The 22,924-nt window shown below is 36.1% G+C and overlaps 1 protein-coding gene across 1 annotated transcript; it reads right to left on the bottom strand.

Annotated features, from left to right (window-relative positions):
• Positions 1–215: 215 nt before the first annotated feature.
• Positions 216–22,581, bottom strand: LOC126832000 (polycomb group protein Psc). Its single transcript, XM_050562677.2, has 10 exons — positions 22,463–22,581; positions 9,783–9,894; positions 9,059–9,155; positions 8,730–8,785; positions 7,764–7,811; positions 5,794–5,896; positions 5,249–5,321; positions 4,805–4,903; positions 3,796–3,876; positions 216–2,831 (listed from the first exon to the last, which is right to left on the bottom strand). Exons 1-10 carry the CDS (start codon positions 22,469–22,471, stop codon positions 960–962), a joined length of 2,550 nt encoding a protein of 849 aa, XP_050418634.2. The 5' UTR covers positions 22,472–22,581; the 3' UTR covers positions 216–959.
• Between the last annotated feature and the right edge of the window lie 343 nt (positions 22,582–22,924).

Raw genomic sequence — 22,924 nt, 5'->3', positions numbered from 1 at the left:
ATTGGGGTGTGCGCTCTGGGTGTATAGTCTAATAGTTAATCGCCGACGAAACATCAAGCCGTATGCAATAAACAGACCTTTGGTGTATACAGGTCTTTAAGGCATGTTAATACCTTTAGAAGGTGCACTTTTCACTGCCCCCCACCCCCTGTCATACATGTTGTTTACCCTCTAGTAAAAATAGCAAAAAATAACCATAACAAATTAAATTGTATATTATATTTGTATATTTATCTTTTATACATAAATACATTTTAAATATATAAATGTACATAACAAACTAAGCAATATTACATAAAAACTTAAGCACAATGTCACTGTCTCCACAAACCAAGACCACAATGTTGTCTTGTTCAGTCAAAGTGTCACCTTGACATTGTAAAGATAATATTTCCCTTTTTATTTTGTTTTAATCAAAACATTTAGAGAAGCACTCGGATGTTAATAAACCACTATATCATTTCCCAGTCGCCATGTTTGTCATATTCGCTGCTATAAGTCACAAACAAAAGCATGCTACAATTCACAAAAAGCGATGCCACAATTCTATTCACAAAAGCAATGATATCATTCACTGTATTTTTGGAGCATTTCTAAGACACAAACGTTTTTTTCTTTTTTTTGTACAAACCCAAAAACAAATTTCACTGAAGCCAAGCCATTAATTTGCTATAATACAGGTATACTACATCCTAGTCACACTCATTCGATGCTTTACATTTACTTGTCACATTACTAAATCACTCCAATTGTCTAACCACACCTAGTTACTACGCCTAGAGAAAGTAGATCCATTTTAATTGTCAGCCATTTATATAAAAATTAAACAGTCTTCTTTTTTTCATTAACAGTACTATGTACATCATATCCTATTTAATACAGTTTATGAAATAAATACATGTCACGGTACAAACGTCACTTCCAGAAAAGCACACGTGCTCTTAATAAATCGCTGATAGTCAGATTCCCGCGCTTCCAACAACCATTTGTAAATTATTCCGAGGCGAAACATTTCCATTTATGGGCGACACTGGTTTGTTTTTATCTTGGTCACGTTTAGACAAATTTAATGGTTCGTCCATACGCGCCAATTTTCTCTGGCGAATTTCTTCACAAATGTCACTGGAACTCGCGTCTACGATGGGAAATGCTCTTTTTTCAGGCTGGACTTTCGAGTAGTTTAATGGAGCCTGTTGATCGCCATTTACAGATTTTGGAATTTCAGTTTGTCCAACATTAGGTCCTGGTAACTTGGGCGCTATCGGCTTAAAGCTCCTGACGTCTCCATTTAATTTTGGGGTTGAGGGTCGCGATCCGCCATTAGCTTTTGGGGTCGGAGGTCGTGAACTCCCGTTTAATTTAGGGGTTGACGGCCGGGAATTTCCCGGTAACTTGGGAGTCGATGGTCTTGATCCATTATTCAATTTGGGAGTTGAAGGTCTTGAACCACCATTGACTTTTAGGGTCTGAGGCCTTGTACCGTCATTGATCTGGGTTGATTGCTGTTGAGTACCGTTGATTTTGGGAATTGTGGGAGTTGGATCTCCATTGACTTTTGGTTCTGATTTTTTAACATCGGCAGTGTTTTTATTTTGTTTTTCAACAACTGGGGTATCAACAGTCTTTTTAAGAGAATTGTCCATCAGAGTGTTTTTTGTAGCACTATTTTGACGCTCAATGCTCTGAGAAGTGTTAAATGGTGGTCTCACACTTCGGATCACAGCACCATCGGGGATTGTTTTCATATCAAACGCACTTCCCCTTTTTATCCCGTTTAAGTCTTTTGATAACGCTTTGTATACGGGTGCGTTGGATTTTGTCATTTCTCCGCCATTTTGTTTTACGACATTGTCATTAGAGCCGTTTACGTTTGGTGACGACACAGTCATGGTATTAACCGTTGGTTTCGTTTGTTTAGAGACTTGCGATTGGCAAGATTTTATGCTTTGAATAGTAGGCGAATTTGGATTGGTTAAAACAGTCTTTTTGTTATTGTTATTATTAGTTGACTGTTGTGAGGTTGTAAGTTGCGCTTGATTCTGTTGTTTGGTTTGTGTCGTTTGAGTATTCTGTGTTCGGGGACTAGGATAATTTGGCATGTTGGTCTGATGAACATTCATCATTTGGTTAATGGCGGCCTTGTTGTTGACTAGCATCCTCACTGTTTGTGGATTGGCCGATTTCTCTGTGACTATAATCTTAGATGACTGCGGATTCGGTTGTGATTTTAATTCTGTTTGTTGATTGGTTTCTTTCCCAGCTTGCTGATTGTTGGACACTTTTGGTGCGATCTTTGTTGGTTGCTGATTAGCTCTCTTCGTGGGCGCTGCTTTGGCAGCGTTTTGCGCTGATGCTTTGATATAAGAATTGGAAACTTTTGATATCTGCGGTACTGTACTTACTGTCTTTTCTGATTGGTTCTGGGTTGGTTTTGGCGATTCTCTAATTGGGGTTTGTGTATCGGCCGTTTTGTATGAATCTGTATTCGTGGGTTGTTTGTTGTTTATTTTGGTTAAATCTTTGATGGAAGCTTGCTGATTGGATGATTTTAATGGTTCTAAGACAGGAGCCTGTTGGTTAGCTGATTTATTAGATTGAGTATTCCATTCTTTGGTAGATTTAGGCGTGAGGAACTTGTGCTCTGATGAAATTCCGACTGTTTCCGTTGGCTTTCTAACCTCCCCAGTTGGTATTTTCGGTGCTGTGTCTTTAGTAGCAACTGTTTTAGGTTTAGGTTCATCAACATCCACAGAATTTGTCTCTAACTCTCCTATTTTTCGTTTTGTGATAATATTCTCATAAATAGTGTAATACAGACGCAGAGGTTCCAACTGAAACAGACAGAAAAAAACATTTTTTAGCTGTAAGGAATGGCGGGTGTCTTGTATGAGGAATGGTGTGCACATTGACATCTCTATTCATTTAATAATATGAGATCATTATCGCCCGGTTTTGACATTTTGTTTTACTTAACATCAATTGATCTCATAAACGGTGACCAGGGATTACGGGTACTTCAGCGGTATCAACTAGATTCCTCAGTATTTGGACCACGATTTCTCTAACAAATTACAATGAAATGTTATTTTTCGTTCACCTTAGTCGGTTTGTCTCTGAAACGGCATCTAAAGACACGCTTAAAGAAATGCCTATTCTGGGACTGCGACGACAGAATAATAATATCTTTGACCTTGATTAGACAACCAATCAATTGTGTCGATAATCAAAGGCTTTCAATAGATTTCACGGATTCCGATTGCTAGGTTGAGAAACATTTTCAGCCAAGATGAAGAGGATTAATGATCCGAACATTAAAACGAAAAGAAAAGAAATATTGGTATATTTTTCTTCCGGCGACCAGTAGTTACAGTGAGAGAGAGAGAGAGAGAGAGAGAGAGAGAGAGAGAGAGAGAGAGAGAGAGAGAAATGGGGTTTAACGTCCACTCGACACAAACTAGGTCATTTCGGGACTAACATATGGTTTAATTTTATTTCTATAATTCGCTTCCGCGTAGGGGTCTTTAGCAGTGGGAGGAAACCGGAGAACCCGGAAAAACCCCACGAGGTAGGACAGGCGACCCTACTCCTTGTCACGTACAACCGGGGATTCGAAACCACGCCAGTCGACTCAATGACAGACTTTATGATACAGCGCGCTCACGCTAACCACTCAGCCAACCAACCCCCCTAGTTACAGTGAATGCTTCTCGTTGTAACTGAGAATTGGCTGTTAAATTAATAATAATGAATTAATATATTGGGATCATAGCGGATTCAAGCATGAGATATACTTACTCTTTTCCAGGAGAATATACATGCTATATCCAACAAGGTATAATAATCGGAAACTATCTCTTTCTTATGATACATATCAATCTGAAAGTAAAACATATAGAATCGTTTAACACACAAGTCGTTCCAGCATATATACGGTTGAATTGCAATCATCAATGGCATGGATGTCTTGCAGTATGTCCTTCAAGTTACACCCAACAGCAACTTAAATATCGGACTTAATGAGAGGAAATAAATGGGGTTGAACGTCTTGTCACTGCAGTAGTTCCATCATTTGCCACAGACGACTTGCTCGGACTGTATTGTCGTTTCACTGTGTGTTTATAACACTGGACCTACAACCGGGATGTCCACCGGTTCGATGAGCCTTGAAGAACCTTCCAATTGTGACGCTCGATACCCGCCTGTCAAGGTTAACGCTTACGGGCTGACATGGACATGTGCACCGAAACGCGACTTTGCGTCACACACAATGTACACGAAAATTTCAAGTAAAAAGGGTTCTTCAATGCTCGTAGCCCTGACATAACTGATGCGTTATCTGTTGTAAGCCTGGATGTATTAGTCTACCGATTATGAAGTCCGGATAAACAGGTCTTATTAAAACAACCATTCATAATGTTTATAGTCACGATATCTATAAACAATACTGGCGACCTCCCCAAATCACAGATGCGGGAAAAATCATATCGGCGACATAATTGCACAATTGTTCAACAGAAATCAAATGACTACAATAAATGCATTGAAGAGTTCGGGTTTTGCGAGGATGGAGTCTGGGCGTTACCCTCGTTACCGCTCTCTCGGTGGGAACCGGATTAAATGATGACGTGTTAAGAAGACATAACACAACACAACAGGGTGTTATTCACACAAATAATCAAACACAGGATATTATATTTCATAAACAGATTATTATCTAATACTCATTGAATGGAGATATTTACAAGAAAACTGTATATCCCTTTAAGAAATAGCAAATAACTAGCTCTGGACGTATTCAACTCACCCGACATCTATGTGGTAATTCAAATTTTAATCTGATGAATTTCTTCAAGTGGGCAACAGTTAGAGCACCAGGACATTGTAAATATCTAATATCTCTCTTCTAGAAAAAATATCAAAATAGCTTAATTATTTTTATTGTTAAAAGATAAAACTTGAGAAATGACGTTGGTATTACAAAATGTTTTGCATTACCGGGATCAACTTTGGTCATCTTCATAATATTTTTACATTATTAAATTTAGGTTAGCTTCAAGGCAAATTTTGGCCCCGATACTGATTGGCCATTATTAAGTAACTAGTTGCTAATGTTGTTTACATGTATGTAATGCCCCAGTCATTTTTGTTTATTATTGTATTAGTTGCTTGATAAAGCCTAAAGAATCCTTGTCGAAACGTCGCTCAGTTATAAAAGTAATTGTTTTCAACTGAATTGTGTCCTGTGTACCTGAGTTTTGCCGTCTTCGCCTCCCATTTCCTTTTTTGAGACTTTCTGAAATTCTGGACTATCGGGAATTCCCCTAAAAAGAGACAATATCATTAGGATTCAGACCTATAATTAGTATTTATAAAGCCAGCAGAATAGAAACACATTAACATATGGCTTAATTTGAATAAGAGTTTGGCAACGATTTTGTTATATTGTGTCGACTATTCCATCTCCTGTGGTGTAGGTAATACTTGGTTCCAATCATGTCGTATTCACGGTAAATACCGGTTCGACCTTGAACATAGCACTCTAATCACGTTACAAGTAGTATTTTATATTTACAACTTTCTGTGTTAACCGAACCATTGATTTGACAAGTATAGAAATGTGACTTATAAAATGACCGGAGAGTTATTTCCAAGTTGTAAACTCGTTATTACAGTGAATACGACACGAATGCAGAGACAGTGCATCATGGTCTTTCACTTATTATCCCAATAGACAAACTTGTGGAAATCCCGGATGTGGGATCCAAGTATTGTAAATCATCTAAAAGAACTTACTCTGTCCAGTATTCTAAAGCTAAACTTATTTTCTCGTTTTCTGTAAAAATAAATCTTTCAGCCATTTCGTCCCCTCTGTCTTCACTCGGTGTTTTAACATTTCCTATAAATATAATAATGTATTCATTCGTTTATCAATTTTTAATAAGAAAAATAAGGGTGGAGGGTCTCATTTGCCAAATTGGGCTTCTCATTTTAGGAAGCCATTTTGGCTCGGTATGGTTCACTAAAATTTCCTCATGAAGACGGGCATACGCCATACAGTGTGGTATGAGGGAAATTTTGCCTGGGCAGCTGCGCTACGGCCTACTCTTATATCGAATTCCAACTGCCAAGGGATCTTTTACGTGCACGCCAATATGTACACGGGACCTCGGTTTTTCGTCCCATCCGAACGACTAGACAGCTGTCCTTGTCAGGCCCTCCGTCCTGCGTAACACGTTAAGCCCATTTTATTTTTTCTCCCTTTAAGACTGAAATTATGATATATGACTTGTTTTTTGTTGACATGAGTACGGGTGAAATGCCTAAGTAGTCAGCTTGCCCAATGGCAAATGGGGCGCCTGAGTAAGTGCCCCCCCCCCTCCCCGCCTTTAGATATTACACAATATATTTAAAATATAAATTATAAAAAAAATATAAAGAAAACAAAATCGGGAAAATTCTAATTACATCTATTTGTTTCCACTTACATACTTTTTGAAAATTTAATTTATTCATTTTAAAAATTACATGATAGAATTGTATTGGTGGGTGGGCCCCCTTTGTCTCCTTGCAGCCAATATTTCAGACCCAGTCCGCCACTGTGCACGAATATATCGTTCCCACTCCTTAAAATTAAATATTAATATGTAACCAGAAGAAATGGTGTAATAATCGGTGAGCTTGGAATATTTAAGGGTTCTGAGTAAAAGCCCGGATTACTATTACTAGGGATTTACGTCCGCTTCCACACTGGCCAAAATTTAATTTCACCCCAAGACACCACCAGTGCAACTGAGCTAAATATATATATAAAGCGAAGGAAAGATGTTTTCACTTGAAAAGAAAGCCTCTTATCTTTGATTCACAACATCATGCCAACTAATCCGTAAAACTTCTTTATTACACAAGCGACATAATAGCCTCTAATCACGTTCTTCATATAGACACGTGACATGTTATACCGAGGCTTGTGTCTTCACGTGACACGAGCTAGTCTTAAGAATACGGATCAATACTAACAGAATAGGCGAGCGTGAAAGTATTGCAGAAATCTTGTTCTGAACACGCTAAAGGTTAAAGCAACACCAGGGTGTCAGAATCTTTTTATGAATATTAATTTCATAGACGATAGGGTGAGGGGCAATGTGGCTTTAATCAAATTTCTGTATTCTGTAGACCAAGAGGCGAGGAAAGTAATTTCATAGCTGAATGCATGCCTGCGAGAGTTGCACGCTATACAAGAGATCAGAAAAATGGTAATAGCAATGGAAGAATTGTATTCTGTTCTTTCTTTCTGTCTGTACTGCTAAAACTACTATTTCAACCTGATAAAAATATACATCTAAATTTCGTTTCGTTTATTTATACTTGGACTATTAAATGACGAAACGAAATAGGATTAGATTGATTAGTATTGTGTAAGGAAAGGAAATTCTCATATTTCTATGGTATATTTTTCACACTGAAAGTAGTACTATGTGTATGGATTCTGGAACATAATCGACAGTAAGTTTAAATTATGGCGGTTACAATATACAATTTAAAATCACGACACACGATCAAAAAGATCTTGGTCAAATCCATCAATCCAACTGTTAGATGGATTTTGCACAGTTATCTTTATGCGAGTCCACCAGCCCATTTTCCGTCATTATTATTACATAATAACAGCTGCCATTAAATAAGTATATAATTATATTCTAATAGGTTTAAGGTACATGTAAACAAGCTGGCGTATTGTGTCGTTAAGAAAAGAAAATATATACCTTTATTAGGATATTGACTGTAAAAGTCTCTTCTTCTCTTCATTTCATCTGAATAACAATATGTGATGTTCATTTAATACAAATGCATACTTATAAATGTTTCTTATTCTATGTGTACACAAATGTGGCTATGGAGATGCAAAATAACTAATGAACATTCTTGTTCTAACGAATGGAAATGTTAATGTCATCCTGCAAACTATATTTACACGAAAAAAGTTTATGTGACAAAGACAATATGCCATATTAGTCGCTATCACACAGGAAATGAGTGTGAAATATTTATAATCACACAAGTCTAGAGTTCATTGTTAATGCTGAGAAAATATTTTAAAGACACTGTCTACCCCTCAACACTTCGATTATGAAAAGAGGTCCGTAGAAGCGTGAGTATATGGAGAAAAACCACGACTCCACAAACCTGGATGGAACCAATCATAACCAATAGTTAATAAATTTTACCATGTCACATGACCAACGGCGTTACTACGGATGTGGAATGTCTGGATTCGAACAAACGACGACGACTACATCAACCGTTAAAAAGGCATTATGTGAGAGCTAAATATGTCTATTGCAGGTTTTTCTTTGGGCGTTAAATGCTATATAAATTATTAATTAGACATTTATTAACATAAAAGACCATAATAAACTCTCTGTGCCATCGGATGGCTCCGAGTTTAAGTAGATTAGAACGGTTTAGCCATTTAATCATTTAATTTAAAAATGGAGAAGCGAGGCTAAGACTCAAATGACCAGTACGGTGGTTACGATCAATGCACATATCTTGTCAAAACTACAATCACTGATAACTTCGCTCAAAATAAAGAAACTTGAATGAAATTTTCAATATATTCATTTTGCATTATCTATTTTTGAAATATTATAGCAAGAAAGGCCAGTTCTTTATCTAAATCGTACATATACCCCTTTAGTACAAGCATTAAATAAATAACGTATACTTACTTTTATACAGACCCGGTACTAGTTTATAAACTATATCTTGTAACGTTTTATCAGATCTGCAATATTTTATAACAATTGTCTTTAAAGAATACATATCCAAACATTGAGATTAATAATTTATTGTATTTATTGATTACTGTAACTTTAAGGTAACATCGACGAGTCTTGCATGGGCAACGACGATTTCGCCTATAATCTCCTTAAATCTCGAGGGTTCGTTTTGATCAGTAACGTATATAGAAAGTACGTGAAGTTGAATAAGTGATTAATCTATGAAGTCGGTCTCGAGATTCAGAATCAATAAATAAATTATATTAAGTTAAATTTACCGTATATTTTGATGTGGCCGTGTTTTATGTATCAGTACGTCACACATCGGACATGTTTTGTTCGTCTCTAGGTAACGTATCAAACACGTTTTACAAACTATAGAAAAATAAAAAAAAAATACATTTCATTCACTGTTCTCTATATATACAATACAATACTTATAACAATATACATCTTCTTTCTTTTAACAACAATTATTTTCCAATTTACAGAGGACCCACGGTGGCTTAGTGGATAGAGCACTGGTTTACCCATTCCAAGAGGTTTTTAATCAAAGTGGTGGTGGGTGGGTGTGGGGGTGTGGGTGTGTGTGTGTGCGTGTGGGTCGGGAGGGGGGGGGGGTAATGGCCTAGAGTGTCGCGCTACGATCTCTAGCTGGCCGGTCACCATTGGCTTGCGGTCGTTTTGATCCCTGGTGTGAGGAGCGTATGAGGCTTGCAGATAGGGACGCCTTCTTAACCTCGTGGGTTTACTCTGGGTACTCCGTTTCCTCCCACAATAAGATAACTTTTCACCCTCGGTGGAAGCGGACGTTAAACCCTACTCCATTCCATTACCAATTTACAAAGTTATTTAAGAATTCAGTGCCATTAAATAATATTGTTATTGTTAAAGTTAACCAATTATCATTCCCACTTCAAATTTAAAAAAAATGAACTGTTTTCGGAATTTTTCATTCATTCAATATTCCAAACAATAAGATGTTTTTAAATTTAAACTTACAAGAATGTAGACATTCTATGATGGTGGTAGCCTCTACAAAATACCCCCCACACAATACACACAGTAAGTGAGGGTTCACGTCCCCGATATTAATCTTCTTTGACCTGTGCATCTGAAAATATACATAAAAAATCATTAACTTATAGATAATAATAATAGTAGAGCTCGACAAACCATCGCTGGTAAATAAAGTTCGTTAGTCTGTAAAATATCTTCATGTTAATACGGAACTAAATAGCGCTAGTATGGTAACACCACCGATTTGACTGCTAGTCTTTAACTGAGACCGGGTATCAGAACATCTTGTAGATTGTGCGCTGGTCGTTATGTGATATGTGAAAATATATCGCTACATATTCAATATATCTTTTCTCTCATGAAAGATTTAGTTTTGAAAGGGTTAAACAGGTCGGTATTCGTTGCTTTCCAAGCGAACATTAAAAAACAATATAAAGATAGACCATATCTAATGAGCCATGGACATTCAAGCCAAAACATGGAAAACAAATGGCCATTTTGCTCTGAAACGACAAATCTCTTTATATGTACTTCGTATCCATCATTGTAAAACTTCTCTGAAATACGGCATAACCACAGAAAAAGTTACTTTCAATAATGCTGAATGGAAAGTTAATATAAATACCGGTACAATTGTATAACATATAATGATCGTCTAGTTTGTCGTTTTAAATAATTCACGATAATCCACAATTGGGTTCCCGCAGCAACCGACAAAATGTCTGATCCTTTCAGATGTATTCAGATCACTCGTACTTTAAAAAAGCTAATAAATGAACAGGGTAACAGAGCAATAAAATCTCTACATTCGAGATAATCCACAATCGATTCTCTCCACTCAAAGAAAACAGCTGACCATTACACTAAAAAGATACTTAAGCCAAAGAAACTGGTTTTTGCGTTTTAACACGCAAAGCAATCAGATGAAAGGAATACGAAGAAAGTCAAGACAATTTGTTGACGATGAATTAACTAATCAATCGAGAAATTAATAACGGTTTAACGACAACGGCAGTGTTCTTTCGCAGCACACGATGTAGACCCGAGGCTATTCTTTTTATCTGAGCCGCCAAGTAGAATGGATTGGATGTCTATGGACCTTTCTGGTCATAAAGTATTTGAAAGGGGTTGAACAAAGGCTATTTAAGTCAGTCCACTCATTGAGAATAATCTATCCGGCTAGAGTATATTATTATAGAAAATAACAAGGGTATTATTATAATGGTTTCTTGTCTCTAGATGTCTCTGGGATAGATCACTTTATTATCTACGTTAGTTGACCATAAAATAAAAAAGATATCACACTCGAAAACAGAGTTGATATTTTCTTACGAATTTGATGTCAAATGATTTAAAATAAATTTCGATAAACTCATAAACATTATCTCAATTAAGGACAAAGTTAAAACATTATCCTAATCAGGGCACAATTAAAACATTATCATAATCAGGACACAATTAAAACATCAGCACCATCGGTTCTAAAATAATTAATATCACCTCTGGATAACTAAATATACAAAATAAAAAGGTTGTAGCCTACTATACGTAATTGGCTGGAAAAATAATATCATAGACACGTCAAACTAAAATCATAGACACATTATTTCATATTGAATCAAAGCTCATAATGAATCATATTTATAATAACTCAACACTATTTTCAAGTAGCATTGTGCAATTTAGCCACGAATCGCAAATGCGAGTTTCATAATGGCGCACCAAAAGTATTTTTGTTTGTTTGTGTTTTTGAATCGCAAAATTCTACTTGAAAATAGTGTTGAATTATTATAAATTTGAGTCAGATGTGACGAGAAATGATTCCTTTTGGTGAAAACAGAAGAATCACGGTGAAAAGTAAGGATTCCAAATTAGCCTTAGAACAGAGAGAGGGGTAGAGTGTTATTTTCATATTGCAGCTCAATGGGGATGAACAGGAACGGTCAAAGGACAACGTCCGATCAGACGTCCGTCCCTAAAGCAACTACATTATTTCATACTGAATCAAGTATTCAAATGTCAGTCTGGGAAACTGACAATAGATACATATACAGTAAACTTTTCGTGTGAAATACATTGCTCTAATTACATTGCTCGTCAGGGGGTCCCGCGTAGAACTTCGTTAAAAGTTTCAAAACTTTGGTAAATCCATCGGGGATGGCCAGCCGCGGTTTGCCCCCCATTTCCCCCTTCCTACCCAAATTCCAGGATCTTTAATCTACAGTCCTGGTCATGAGTGATTTTGAACGACGCCCGTGAAAGGACATATCCATACCTCGAAGTGTTCTTGTCGACATTAAACGAGACGTTGCTATCTCTAAATGAGACTTTCTATATAATCATCAATAATTTAAGGTTAGCTGGTTTTATTGTCTCGACACTGACCAATTGGAACAATATTAACTCCCCTCAATGAGTAAAGTTCTAGAGATTAAATAGAAACCTAACTGGAACCTGGGTCGATATTCCTGATCATATATCCTTCTGAGAAATCCAGAGTTTTACGCTAGTTCTAAGAGGCAACGTGCCAATAAGAATTACACATTTCATTATTCTATTTTTAAATCTTTAGCATTTTGATAACAATAACTGTACAGCCTTTCTTAATGACATAAAAAATTCTCTTTTTCGGTTGAATTATGTTTTTAGTAAATTCTCTACTGTTCTTTTGTATTATTGATATGACGTCACAATTCTGAAATAGCGGCTAAGACGTCGTATTCTGTTCCTTGTATTATAGTATGCCCGTAATTGTTTATACACGAAACATTAATAACTTTTTTTTTTAACTTCTATATTTTAATTGGCAATTTAGTGGCATTTCTTTAATAATAATTACCAACATTATTTTTTTTTTCATTTATCTTATGGTAGGACAGCCATATAATCAATAAGACGCGTCATTTAATTAGATCCCTAGGCTATAACATACCAGGATTTGTCCGATTTACAGTGATATCGTACACAATAATTAGGAAAAGTAAAATCTCCTGTATTAGAATATAATTTTGTAATCTTTCTATTCGTGGCCTATGGCCGATTTAGTAGGTAACGAGGTGGGACTTAGGGTTAGATCGATTCGGTGTATAAATTCAGAAATTGCTCCGATTTTATTGTTTTATTTATCCCTAGGAGTTATATCTTACTGGACAGGATTAAGCTAATCTGTTATTAAAAGTCGGCATGGTAAGAGACTACCGACGTTCTGTCTGTAGGGTGCCCATCACGAGATTGATCATAGGCGTACAATGGATACTTTATTTCTTATTTATTGATTTCCGTGTAGTCGTCTAATCATGATCTACTACCATCTTATACTCTCTCCTACTGTGACATATTTCATACACAGCTGATGCTATTTCTTATAATTAATTGGTAAAACTGGTCAGTCTAGACATTTTCACTATGGTGGATCATTAAAGATATAGGCACTGGACGGCGGTAATAGGGGGGGGGGGAGAGGGAGAGGGAGAGGGAGAGAGAGAGAGAGAGAGATTCCACTCAACACTAACTAGGGTCAATTCGAGACTAACATTATAATAAAGGAGGAGATCCCGTGTCCCATACAGGACTGGGATCGAATCAATGACCGTATAATCTTCGACTACCTGTAGTCTACAGATCTCTACTTTCGATTCGCCTTTCTCACAATTCAGACTGAAACTCTATGTATGCGTATCTTCTGCCAGATGAGATGGCAAATTGTTCCCATCGGGAAAACCCGGACCATATTTCAACCCAAGAAGTTAGATGCTTGGCCAAAGCAAATGAGCTATTCTTCGGTTGTTTTTTTTATGAATTGTGTGCTTCATTAATGTGCTAACTAATTGGTCTGCGATAAAAACGTATTAGCATTCCACGCTGTGTCAGACACACCGACTTATTAAATCATTTGTTGTTTCATAATGTGATATAAACAAACAAATTTCGCAAAACTCCATATACATGTTCTAAACTAGAAACAGTTGATGATTCTGTTTGATTTGTTTGTATTGTTTTTTTTTCTGTTTCGTCTATCATAATTTCCCACCAACCTATGACACGATATGTCCCGATATTAAATCTGGGACAGACTCATGAAAGATGTGTATTTCTGTTCAATTTTAGAGTAATGAGTTTTAAAATCTCATCGACAATCTACTAATATTTCTCTGATACCGTGTGCAATACGATGTGGCGAGTTTTGCCGGGACAGCGACCTTTCTGCCATCTCCTGCATAAGGAGCATTTTTTGCACTACCCAATATTGTACGTGGCAACCACGTTCAGACACATGTTCCTTGTCAACATCCCAAGCGCCACCACAGACCTCCAACATGGGTGAATCGGACCCCAGATTTTATGTGTAATGTGTGTTCTACTTCTCGAAGAGCAAGTGTACTCCATCTTTAAGCGACAATTGTATTGTGAATAAACAACAATCAAGTGCACGTCGTGCATCTATAGAAGGTACAAAGGTCAAAACATCCCGTATTACAAAACGATAGCTAAATTCAGACACGTCACACTGTACTAAAGCCGACATTCCTAACAGAGTCTATAAACCGGTACATATTCGCATGGCAAGATATGGCTAGAATACTGGCATATGATGTCTGCGTTTCCTTCTGAGTAATTGTTAAAGAGAATTTGATTGGTCTGAACTCATCAATAATCCATCACGGCCGTTAAGCCTGGTCAATACTGCAAATGTTGCACTCACAGATATCATACGTCACGATATTGACATGGGTCATAGGTCATTTATAAGAGACCAATGAAGCTGCCAATCAGAAGTGTCGTTAATGGGTCTACAATGAAGTCGTTATTGTAGCCATTTGTATATTAAATTGTTGTTGGCTCGTGACATCCATCGATTAATCACACAATGAATTTATTTAATGCACGTAGTTCGTGACTTCTGCAGATTAATATATTGTGAAATATCAAAAGTTGTGACTTTAGTAAATTTTGTATTAATTATCACCAACTGTCTGAATTATTATGAAATGTGTTCTTTACAGAAACTTCAAGAAATGTTTTATTCCCATTGAATCTTTTCATTAGTCAGTTCAGAAAACGCACGTGCTAAAAGACCTGTTTAAACATGGAAGCAGAAAATGGCTAGAATAGCAGATCCTTCAAGAAGGTCTTGTACGCAAGCGCGTATTTGGGTATTATAACAGATATTTTTTTTCGATTTGAAATGTCAACGAAAGGGAAAATATATTTTTAAATTTTATTTTTTATTATTTTTTCAGATTTGTATCTGAACAGGGATTGGCAGACGGACATAGTATATTTTTGACCCCTTTCCCTTTACTTTTATATTAAAATTAATAAAAAACATTCCTAATAAAAACAATTTAGGACGCATTATGATATTTCACGTTAGCGATAGCGAGTCGCTATTGTCAAACTTTTTCAACCAAGGGATCATTCTCTTTCTGTTCCTTTTTTTAGGCTATTTAACACCTAATTAACGACACATGTCACAGAAGTGGCGTAATAATACAAATCACGTGTCACTTCTGTCGGAATAAACAACCCATTTACTTCAGTATTTCCCCTTTTGTTTCCGCGGTGAAAAAGGAACACATGTGACGTCACGTGAATAATGGAGCGTATTGTCTCGCGCAAGCAACGGTCATGTTTTCTCACGTTCCAATCTCGAGTTCGGTTTAACAAGGAGGCTGTAAATTTTTTAAGAGGTCAACTTGTCAATGTCGTGAGGTCAAGTGACAGTGGTTATATGAATCGGTGGTCACTTATCGTCCAAATGGTGTCATTGACAAAGTATCGCTTCACTCGAACGTGGAATAACGGAAATTCCACAGCTCGTTGGTTAAGAATATTTGTTAATGATAGTCAACAACTTTTATTTTTATTCTAAGCATTGTTATTTGTTAATTTATACTTTCCTTTATATAGTACATTTTGTAAAACGTGTTAAGAGTGTTATGACGTGTTTACAAAATGTTCTTAAGTACAAATCCTTAAAAAAAGGGATACACAAAAGATGTTTATTTCCATATAAGGATGAAATGTACAAATGTTATCAATCCAAAGATGTTAACTCGATAAGGTGAACCACAGCGAGACCGCCAGGAAATCTGCCTCATCTTTTTCTACCAACCAATCGCCAAAAAATAAAATGTCTTTGATTGACAAACAGCCTCTGTTGGCTGTGTAGAAACCAGTTTTGTAATAAAAATTTAATTTTATAATAACCTCCTAATTTAACGAACTGAACGATTATTGAAAAATCTTTCTCATAAGGTAGGAACATTTAATCGCTTATGTTAATATATACGTGAATTGTGGACGTCGTTTACAAAATACGAGGATCGTGGATATCGCTTACGATAATATGTCGATCGTTGATATCGCTTACGATAATATGCCGGTCGTTGATATCGCTTACGATAATAATATGTGAATCGATAATATCGTTTACGATAAAATGTGAATCGTTAGTATCGCTTATGATAACAGGTGTATCGTAGTTGTCGCTTACGATTGTGAATATCGTTAACGATAATCCATGGATATCGATTACGATATTATGTTGATCACTGAAATGACGGTCGTTCACCAAATCATTTAAATGACTAACCGTGATATTACCACCAGCGTTCAATACCGGTGACAGTAATAATAAAAGGCGGTAATATGGTAACAATTAATGATGGTAATAATAAGAGAAAACATTAATAGAATAGGCCCCAGGGGACAGATACGGGATTAATTAACTATTATACGCCTGTAAAACACCTGTCAATCAATCTAATCATCTTATCTTTATTACACTACATGTATACCAAGTCGTAACTGTTTATCCTTATCTGTTATTATCTCCACGTGCTAATACAAATAGTATTAATATTAGCCTAATAATTTTTATAAACAACCTAAATTTATTATCCATGAATAATACGTATCCGGTATCTTAAAAAGAAAGATTTTATTACTTAACTTTGAACTTATCTCCATTTATAGCTATCATTTTCTACAAACAAGACACATACACCTCTTCACATCCATTGCTATATCATTTCCTGTTCGTGTATTTTAAATTATTGTTTTAAAACGCCACAATTTTAAAATATAATCATGTATCATTCATTAACGTTTATTGTTCAATCTCATGCGTTATCTCATATGGAATGTCAGTATCGTTTAATTAAACAACAATATACTCATTATAGAACAATATTATTACTAGGAGTATTTGTTTATACATGTTTTTGGCATTATGTCAATATACTGGCATTATCGCGATATGCGTAAAAACTGACATTGTTATGTTTATCATTAATTCTAAATAGTGTCTGTCGATGATATTTCGATTTTGTGTTCTTAATTAAATATTAAATAATCAATTTGAATACATTTTAGAGGGGCTTAAGCTATGGTAAATTTGGTATAACTGGTCAGCTCTCAACAAATTATAATTGGCATTTATCTCGATAATAGCAACCTAATAAAGATCAAGTTTCTCTCACAAATTCCATTCGAAACGTGCGCACGAAACCATCAGCAAGAGGTCTGTTACTTTGTAATTCTTTAAAAAAAAAAAAAAACACTATACAGTTAAGTCCTGGTTCGTTTTGTTACCGTCTTTCTTCGCCTTGTTGGCACAGAAAAGTAGAGCGTTAATCCCCATTTCATTTATCATTTGGTAAACTGACCTGTTTACCTTAAGCAATATAAAGAAACCGGTCTTCATTAGCCCATTCGGAGCAGAACAGTAGGACGTTATAAAGAAACCGGTCTTCATTAGCCCATTCGGAGCAGAACAGTAGGGCGTTACACACCATTTCAGAAAAGAAAAGCTACGCTTTGCCAATTTAAGTTTAAAAAAAAACCCAAAAAAGAACGCGTACTTACGGTCTCGTATTATCTGATTTTTTTTAAAGATTTATAGACAAGCAAATATATTGGTTTTTTTTTTTTATCTATATAACTTATATTGCGTGCATATCACGAATTGACAAAAATTACAAAGATATTTTATTTTATTGTCGTGAGCTGGAACAGATCTTCAAGAGATGTTTAAAAATAGTAAAGTAGTACGTGACGTGTCAGAATTACACGTGTTATTTCAAGAATTACAAAATATGTTGATTTGATACCTTAGATGGTACCCTTATTTAGACACCACACTTTAAAGGTTTTTGGGTGCAAGAGATGACATAATTATCTCCAAGGGAATACATATTTAAACAACATTTTTTTTCTTTATGTTGTAATCCTATGATACCGGCATCATTATAATCATTATCATACATAATTATGTTATGGAATACAACGCCAAACCATTATTTTAAAAAGTGAACCAAAACGCACATGGGGAATAATATATTCCCTAGTGGTGGAATACTATTAAAACGGTGCAGCGTTGTTCAATAGACAGATGAAAAAACGTTGTTTATCCCAAAAGTTGTGAATTTATAATCAGATAAAGGCATTTAATGGCATTAAAATAAACTAATAATTTAAGCGCCCCTTCTTCTTTCATCATTATTAATCGAATTGGAAATGCATGGAAATCTAAGATAACTATCATTTTAAACACCTTTGTTGTCGGTCCATTATCAGCATAATCCCACACTTGCCACCAAATGGGGATTCTAATCATAAGGCATAAAGGGGGCGAACCCTTCATAAAATATGCAAATTATACAGCTCCGTCACAAAAGAGACAAAATAAAGTGTCAAATTGCTGTGTTTAGGATATTGACCAAAGACATGTCCAGCTGTTGTCCATGTGGTTACCGCACGGACACCGCTTGCGACGTGACGTCACCAATCGATGACCGTGCCACGAGGACAATGGCGTGTGACCTTGGAAAACATTTTTACAGCGAAGGTCAAACGGTACTAACGGGTGTGACGAGGACCTGGTTTGGTATAAAAGGTGGGAACTAGGTCATTGGAATATCGGTACTGATGGTTTTACATGTATTTATCGTTCACACATTATATGTACATGTATATCCAGTTAAAAGGGGAGGACAATAGAACAGCGGTTTTCATTCGTATCATTTGAAAACTCTTTTTGTTTGATTACTCGCATTCTTGTTTACGCATTTTTATTCACACGTAATATGCGTGGAAAAATAAATATTTTTAATTTAATGAGAATATGGATGATTTTGAGGTAGAGGCTTATTATGTACGTCATAAGAATAAAAAATTCCCATTAATTGCAATATGAGATAGCTGATTAGTAATTAATTACTTTAGCTTCAATTTAAACTTTTTATGAATTAAATGACGTAAATGGGCGTGCATAATTGTTTAGTTTAATAATGCTGAACGTAAGTATTGATGACAATTTTAAAGGTTTTGTATTTGAAATGTTCAACTGATATGGTACTTTATTATCATATTACAATGTAGCAATTTCAGTATCCGTCTTGTTTCCGTGCTGTTCTCTCTCGCCATATATAAAATAATTACGACCTGTCTTTCTCCACCCCGTATTTTCGTACAGTAAAAGTGCATTCTCGTATGTGAGAGAGAGGGGGAGAGAGAGAGAGAGAGGGGGGTAAACGTCCACTCGACACAAACTAGGTCATTTCGGGACTAACATATGGTTTAATTTTATTTCAATCATTCGCTTGCGCGTAGGGGTCTTTAGCAGTGGGAAGAAACCGGAGGAACCGGAGAAAACCCACGAGGTTGGACAGGCGACCCTACTCCTTGTCACGTACAACCGGGGATTCGAAACCACGCCAGTCGACTCAATGACAGACTTTATGATACAGCTCGCGCACGCTAACCATTCAGCCATCCAACCCCCCCATTTCCCGTATGACGTACTGGTTAAAGATTTGGACACCCTTTGACATGTTTCGTCGACAGCATAGAAATTGTTTTTATTTTTAAAAGTCACAAAGATTATCTAGATCCGTGTAGGTTTTCTATAGAAATGGTGGGGGTCATACCCTGTTTGTTTATTTTCTTTATACACAATAAAGAATAGCGGCTATTTCTAGTTAAATCAATTCCTACACATCCCAAGATCCATCTTTAATATCCTAACAAAGTCCCATTGGCACCAACGCGTAGATTGTAAATCTGCATTGACTTCAACAGAAAGGAAAATTGATTTTCGTGCCTGTATTGCTTCCTACCAAACAACTTATGTAAAATCTGAGCGACTCTATGATTAGTATACGTCATGGGACCGTCCATTTCCTAATCATTTTCTTCGAGTATCGCGGTCCGAATGAAATAATGAAATAAGGAGGATAGAAGATGGTCTGTGAACTCACGGAGTACATCAACCTAGGGTTATTCAAGTATTTATTCACCGCCCGACTCGCGCTGATAAATTGACATCACACGTAAAAAGGGGCAAGTGACGTATCACTGACTACGCTTTTCATTGGTGGAACAAAATTACCAAATTGTCTGTCTTCGATTTTCCGATATTTTTCATTTTCCAGGACAAGAACTCTAATTAGATTGCACACGCTCTGTGTTTTTCTCTCATTTGTCCAAAAACAAAATGACAGTTGTGTAACACTGAACTATCGGTATTACGTCATGTATTCTGAAAATATGCTTTGGCGTCACTGACCAGTACACAATACCAGTATTTATATGAAACGTATCATAGTTATTTTTAGTAACATAATTCTTTAATTCTCGATTATAGGAATATTGTGAGTAGTATACATATTGTAATGTATTCAATACAGTCGCGTTTGACTTGACTACGGATATGATAGCGTATCGTTTGTCATAATTATTGCTATGAAGTTATAAAAACCCTGATTCATATACGCAAATTCTATTCATCAAGATTCTTAATGATCAGTTATTGTTGTTGCTGTTGAAAATGTGTGTACACAGATATGTGTATATTAAAAGTTATCATATTTAAAAGAGCATTAATACTTTACATCAAAAACCGTATATTAATAGTATATGAAAATAAAAATGTGACGCACACAAAGTGTCTATAAAATCAATATCGTTCTTTTAATTAATCAGTAAACGCACGTGTCATGGATTATAGAATAAGAAGTGTCTGTATTGCTTGACATGCGTAACGAAAATATACAACGCCACAGACAAAACAATGCTGACAAATATTAAAATAACTGTCTGTTTAGTTTCAAAATAATCGTGTTTTTTGGCAAGGGGTGAAATTGACGACATATATTTGCCTGTGAGGACAGACAGGATTTCTTGGGGTATATAACGTTTCGACTTCGGTGTGTTTCTCCATGTTTCCTAATAATCCTTAACCTTCAGTTTATGCTAATTAGTTATTAAATTTAAATATTTATTGGGTGACTTAACATTATATGTATGTTTATGACGTAACACCTGCTATTTCAGCGTATAATATGTGTGCTTTACTCTTGAGAAACTGTGACAGTCTTATAATCCATACTTGACGATTATTTCCACATTCAAAACGTTTTAATAACACGTGTGACGTAATTAAACCGCATTATAATAATGACGTGTCGAGGATTATAACACTTTTGAATGTTTACGTGTGCCGACGTTATCTAACCAAGCAGACATGCGAGAAATACATCATAAAAAATGGCATAATCTTCTTTTTTTTTTTAGTCAAACCAAAAATAACAACGTACTTTAATCTAAACAGATAAACATACACAAGACATGTAAAGTATTGTTTGCACAGGAAATAAATGGCGATGCACTACACATCGACATATAAAACATAAAAAGTGTTTTGTTTTGTTTTTTTACAAAATTTATTCATCACAAACGTGTTACGTGTGAGGTACAAAGTCGACAACCGGAGAACTCCATGGGGTCATGTCAATGTTGTTGTGTCATGTGACAATGGAATATATATAAATGTCGAAATACATCACCGTGGTTACATACCAGAATTTGCATAATGTCTGTGAATGACGTAACACGTCAAAACCCAAGTCGTTATTTATTTGTATAATACTTGAAATTTTGAGATACGTTACGAGGATGACTTTTTTTTAGAAACTGTGTTGCGTGACATTGTGTTTGTGACGAACAGATAAGATCGGGGTTACAGCTATGTAATTAGGTAGCTGAGCATATCATAAATCACGAACTACGAAATCCACCTAATTATCGTTGGTGGTTGACCGTGGCTTGCTACATCTTCAGACATCTACTTATTTAATTTAAAGTAATGATGGACGATGTTGATCTATATGCCTGAATAGAACTGACCTCAACTCGACATAGCCAAGTCAGTAGTTAGCTATCGACGTGATGTCAAATTGGATCGACTCGGAACTCACGAGTGAATGAGCCCCCCAGCTCGCTACCACATCAATAGCCTTATAACAATACCATTAGCCATATAACCCAATCGTGCGCACAATATTTACGATAAATAAAAACCACCAGCAAAATTTTTAAATTCACATCTTGCCAACAATATCCAGACTCGGGTCATATATTCAGGATTTTGTCTATTAATAGATTTGCAGCTGACGCCAACGAACAGACTGTTCGCCCAACAACAAATTACGTCGGTAAATTCTGTTCACTGGCTCTTCAGTCGCCATTTTGGATATTTTGTTGTTTTTGATTTCACAGTGGTCAGACTTCAACCTCGTACGGCGCCGTTTCTGGACGCTGTTACGCCAAAAGCAGACGAATTTAAATGTATGAAAATATTTAAAGTGTGTTCTACTTACTGTGCACATTCTACACGTCCTTATTTATCCAATATCTGCTAAAATCCGCGACTTATTTTTGTCCCCCTTGCAGTGGAAATCGAAGAAATCACGTGACCTGTCATTCAGCCAGCCGGTATTATTTACTCGAGGCGTTATTTATAGCCCCGACGCAGTTTGACCAATCAGCGTAAAGAATAAACGCGTGGCTGGTTAGTAGAAACAATTTGATTGGTTAAGATGCAGGAACGAGTAAACATGTCGACCAGTGGCTGAACAATGAAGAACGATTTCGAGATTTCGCTGGTTCTGGCTTCGCAGACGGCCTCCTCGCCAGCAGCCGATAAAATTAAATAGCAAGAAAGAAAAAAAAATACCGCGCTTCTGGTTTTTTTCTAGGTCAAAGGTTTTTTTGTTCCTTTATTTGAAGACGTGAACGTGGTGCGGTACGGGATGTACTGTGACGAACAGAATTTAACACGC

Source organism: Patella vulgata, chromosome 9 (assembly GCF_932274485.2).
Source record: "Patella vulgata chromosome 9, xgPatVulg1.2, whole genome shotgun sequence".
NCBI lineage: Eukaryota > Metazoa > Mollusca > Gastropoda > Patellidae > Patella > Patella vulgata.
This window is presented reverse-complemented; position numbering and strand designations above follow the sequence as displayed.